A 4,991-nucleotide genomic window follows, 5' to 3' on the forward strand; every position below is an offset into this window, starting at 1 on the left:
TGAATGCACGAAGAGGGAGAAGACTGAGACACAATGCAACGCGAAAGGAAATAGTGATGGTACCAGAGCAACGTCGCAAAGAGGAAATAATGAAGGTACTGGAGCAACAATTCGAAGACAACTTCCTGGTTGAACGCGGCTGAATGGAGACGAGAAATCCATGGGTTTATGATCGTGAGTGAAGAGGAAAAAGTGAAGGTAAATTTAGGGTTTATGGGTATTGGAGGAATAAAAGTATGATACTGGAGGAATAAGACTTGTGATTATGTTTCTTCAATAAAATAAATAAATAAAACACAATAATTAATTAATTATACATTTTCTCATTATTATTTGGGTTAACTTGAGGATACGGTTTTTATAGCTTTATACCACACTTAAAATGTGTAGTTATGAAATTTTATTAGCTGACAATTTTTCACTGTGGTCAAACAACAACACAAGAAATTGTACTCTATAAGTAAATTATAGGCAACACTAGAAAAATTGTTGTCTATTTCCGTTTCTAGCCACGCTTTTATAGCCGTGGCTAAGTGAAGTGTGGCCAAAAGTAAAAAATATTGTAGTTTTTAATTTTGAGTATTTGATGTTGTTCAAGTTTAATTAGTTTGATGTTAATATTAAAGTCTTGAGTATGTGTGAAAAAGTGAGGTTGAATTTAATATATATATATATATATATATATATAATTCTTTTTAACCGCCACAAAATATATTTTTTTCTTGCAGTGAAATAATCATTTTAATAAAAAATAAATTTGGAACAAAACTATTTTAATTTGTGTGCTGGCCCCTGACGTGAAGAGTAAAATAAGTTTGTACATCCCTCATTCACTGTCAACTTTTTTAGAGCAATTGATATTTGGCAGAAGATTTTATACCATTTTCTTTTATTCTCTTGTCAACTTTTTTAGAGCAATTGATATTTGGCAGAAGATTTTATACCATTTTCTTTTATTCTCTTGTAGGTGTTTTAAGCATGCTAATTTGAGAGCATGATCTTAGGATTCGTAGCACGATTTTTTCCCTTTAACTTTCAAAGAAAGTTTTCGAACTTAGGGATGTTGATTGTTAAACCACCTATGATAATCGATGATAACAATTGAAAATCTCAATCTTATTTATTGTTTTCAACATGAAAGGTGTTCTACCATAGCAATAATTTGAGAGCATGATTTTTCCTTTATTCTCAATTTCAGATGTTCTACCATATATTTGTCCTTGGTATATAATGTGGGGAACTTTTTTTGAAAATTATAATTTTTTTCATCTAGAAAAAATCACATATTAATTATTTTTTATATATAGTGAACTTCTTGTGCTTTTTGTAACTATTTCTTTGAAAGAGTTTGAATCATAAAATTTTCATTTATTCCTTGAGGAATAACAAAAATCAAGAGACAAAACATAACTAAATGACACAATGAATGTTGTCCTATATAGTACATGAAAGTTCAAACATTCAAGGACATTTGGGTGTTCCTCTTTTGGTCTTCCAATTGTCATAACAAGGACAAACTTCCTTGTTTCCATAAGTTCCTGGAGGCACACACAAGCATTCTGCGCAACACTTTTTACAGAAGAACAAACATGGCTTCTTATGATGTGTTTTTGAGCATCTGTAATCACAACGAGGACTACATTCTGCAATTTCAAGAATACAATATCAGTACACCATTTTAATAATAGTAAAATTCAATTTTTACAATAAATAAAAAATAAAGACAGTGATTATAACTATTTTTCTATAATATCATGTCCTTCATTAAATCAAATGAGTACCTTCTGGTTTAAGACTGCCTTCTGTTGTACCGTGCTGAAACTCAATAAAACAAAGATCAAGTTAACATGAAAATAAATACACTATTAATATAAAAGTCGTTAACTTTGTAATGTAGATAATAGTTATCTTAAAGAAAAAATTGTCCAAATAAAAAATAACATGTGAAAAGTCTTACCGATGGATCTGGAGTTGCAGGAGGTGAATTTGGAGTTGCTGGTGTTGTTGGAGTAGGTGGTGTTGGAATAGGAGTTGTTGGAGTAGGTGGTGTTGGCACTGGAGTTGCTGGTGTATCTGATGTTTGATTAGAAGTTGCTGGTGTTGGAGCAGGAGCTGGTGTTGGAGATGGAGATGGAGCAGGAGAAGGAGAAGGAGATGGAGCTGGAGCTGGAGATGGAGATGGAGATGGAGCCTCAACGGTAGTTACATCTATCTCTGCCTGAAAATTAGAACCATTTGTGAAACATTAAAAAGGATGTTATAACAATAAATGGATGCCTTTTATACAGTGAAAGAAAATCATGTAAATAATTTATTCACGTGCTGCCAACATCAAGGAGATAACTGATTAGAACTATTCTCGTTTTGAGTAACTTATTTAAAGGAAAGAAGATATGTCCACGAAATAAAATAAAGGACAAAGGAAATAGCATGACACGATAGCATAGTAATAGTATAGAAAAATTATATAGTTTCTAAGGGTAATGAGTAGGATCAACTTCATTTCTTTAAAATAATAGTTGTATACTTAATTCTGGTAAATAACCATAATTTTAAATTAATAAGCAAATTAAACATGAACGTTGAATAAAATCAATCATTAAGGTCAATTTATAATGACGTAATGATCACATTTGGTAGTTAAATTTAAGCAAATAGAGTAAAATAATAAGGTAAAGTTTTTTTTTTTTTTTGACGAATTCAACCTCAATATTAAAGTTATGAGAAAGTGTTAATGTATGAGCGAAAAGTAAGAAAAGTATGTCGATTTTACCTTGCTCTGTACAAAAAGAGATACAACTAAATAGAACATAATAATGGTGTTTATATTTTTTGCCATTGCTCTAAATTTTTACAAAATCAAGAAATGTTTTGCAAATTGTGATTCTAAAAAATTACTGAATTACATATTTATAGACAAGTGTACATAATTGTATCTAAATTATAATTATAAAAGGTGGCTCTATTTTGGTGGTGAGAGATCACCTCACACCACATATAGCACACTCTATGGGTGGACTTACTCAAAGGTTGGACTTAGTTTATTTTGGCAACAATAATTTGACTAACTCAAATAGCTAGTGACATTCGAAAATTAAGGAAGGTGAGTATTTAATGCATTCGTATGTGCAACTAAAGGAGCTCGTTCCTTTGATATGATTTATCTCTCATCTCAAATATAATTAATAATGTTTTTGGTATTTTTAATTTCTCCATATGAGTTAAATATTTAAGATAAATTACCATTTAATTTTCAATATAGCATGGCCAAAGATTTTTTATCTACTAAACTATTAGCAGATTAAATCAACATCATGCATACATAAAAGTGATTTAACCTTTTATAAAAATTAATATATCACAAAAATATAATGTCTTTAAGTTTTTTACTCTATCCAAATATTCATATTCGAAACAAATTATGAGGGACATAATGCTGAATAAAATGAATCATAACATTGTAATAAAAAGTCATGAGACTGCATAATCTTTTATTTTATAACATTTAAAAAAAAATTCGGAGATGGCTACAACCTCAGATAATCTCTACTATGTCTATCTTGTTATATAATTTAAAGAACCATGGACTCAACCAGTTAGAAACTATGAAAGTACCCTTGTTACAAAAAATATTCCCTTTTAAACAAAACCTTCATGTTAGGTATTTCTAAGAAATACCATGACAGTTTATATATTAAGACCAACATTTCATTCTACTTTCAAGTCTTATAGATATACTTAACTACTTATACCATTAGATAGTAACAATGGTTCCTTGAAAATTGATGTATATCTATCTATATTACTTAAACTTGGATGAATCTTAAGCAAATATATTGTGCTAACTTAGGTAAATGTAAACATTATGTCTATGTGGTATCTCTAGAAAACCTCCAACCACGTTTTATTCTTTTTGAGTCACAAAAGATATCTCTTATTCTATTTGATAATAATGTAGTTAAGCTTACTTTAAAGAACTATTAAAGCATGAGATTTGAGATGTTTATCAATAATATTTTGTGATCTTTTGTTTTATCTTGAGTGTTATTTTGTTGTTCAAGTTACCTCTTCATGAAATATGGTGACCCATACTTGTTGGAGTGGTTTAAGACTTTGTAGTCATAGTTAGGTGGCAGACCACCATGTTGTTCTATTATTTTTCTCTTTTATCACTAGTAGAAAATTGGGCTTTTAATACGGCAGATTTAAGTCGGTTACGTGCTACCAGACTTAACAAATGAGGCGGAGGTACATTTAAGTCGTTTGTCAGTATAAACGAGTTAACAAGATGAGGCGGTGGCAAATTTGTAAATATGTGAAAAACTATTAACACGGTTAGATTGACAACCGACTTAAGAGATAATGTAAAAATAAAATTAAAAAATTAATATATTCCATTATACTCCGTGGCTAAATCGGTTATTTATTAAACGACTTAATAAAATGAGGCGGTGGCAATTTTGTAAATATTTAGAACTTTTTTAATGCGGTTCTATTAATAACCGACTTAAAGCAAACATAAAGAATAACTTTAACCCAGTGAAACGTTTTATCTTCCACTTTATTAACTATTCTATTATAAATATTTTCTATTTTCTAACCATATTTGTATCATAGTTATTTGAGTAAGTGTACAAGTGTGAACCTGTTATATTTTGAAGAAATAAGAAATCATCATGGGATTTGTCATAGTTATACAAAACCGATATGGTATGATGATTTGTTAAACATGACAAATCTATAAGCGTGACTACTATGTCATGTTACATATGTTGAACATCTTAACATAGTTGTTTCATGGATGCAAGTACGTAATTTTTTACATGTTGTTATTGATTGTATTTTATTATATTTGTCTGATAAAAAATTATAAGTTGTTATTGATTGTATGTTTTAATGTTCATATGATAAAAATTTAGGATTCAGCCGATATTAATTGTGTTTTTTTTTCTTTACAGATATTTGATGACTCAAGATCAAATCACCGGATC

General features: G+C 29.5%; 1 protein-coding gene across 1 annotated transcript; it reads right to left on the reverse strand.

Annotated features, from left to right (window-relative positions):
- Positions 1–1,333: 1,333 nt before the first annotated feature.
- On the reverse strand, positions 1,334–2,866 carry LOC101511850 (uncharacterized). The gene is made up of 4 exons (XM_004513803.4): positions 2,774–2,866; positions 1,958–2,218; positions 1,782–1,815; positions 1,334–1,643 (listed from the first exon to the last, which is right to left on the reverse strand). Exons 1-4 carry the CDS (start codon positions 2,837–2,839, stop codon positions 1,462–1,464), a joined length of 543 nt encoding a protein of 180 aa, XP_004513860.1. The 5' UTR covers positions 2,840–2,866; the 3' UTR covers positions 1,334–1,461.
- Between the last annotated feature and the right edge of the window lie 2,125 nt (positions 2,867–4,991).

Source organism: Cicer arietinum, chromosome 4, assembly GCF_000331145.2.
Source record: "Cicer arietinum cultivar CDC Frontier isolate Library 1 chromosome 4, Cicar.CDCFrontier_v2.0, whole genome shotgun sequence".
Classification (NCBI taxonomy): Eukaryota; Viridiplantae; Streptophyta; class Magnoliopsida; order Fabales; family Fabaceae; genus Cicer; species Cicer arietinum.

What these genes read in the sequence shown, in the direction of transcription:
- LOC101511850 (XM_004513803.4), bottom strand. Translation starts at nt 2,839, where the DNA reads ATGGCAAAAAATATAAACACCATTATTATGTTCTATTTAGTTGTATCT. An exon ending in CTGCAACTCCAGATCCATCG is followed by an intron (nt 1,816 to 1,957) that starts GTAAGACTTTTC and finishes ATTGAGTTTCAG; the next exon opens with CACGGTACAACAGAAGGCAG. An exon ending in AGGCAGTCTTAAACCAGAAG is followed by an intron (nt 1,644 to 1,781) that starts GTACTCATTTGA and finishes TTGAAATTGCAG; the next exon opens with AATGTAGTCCTCGTTGTGAT.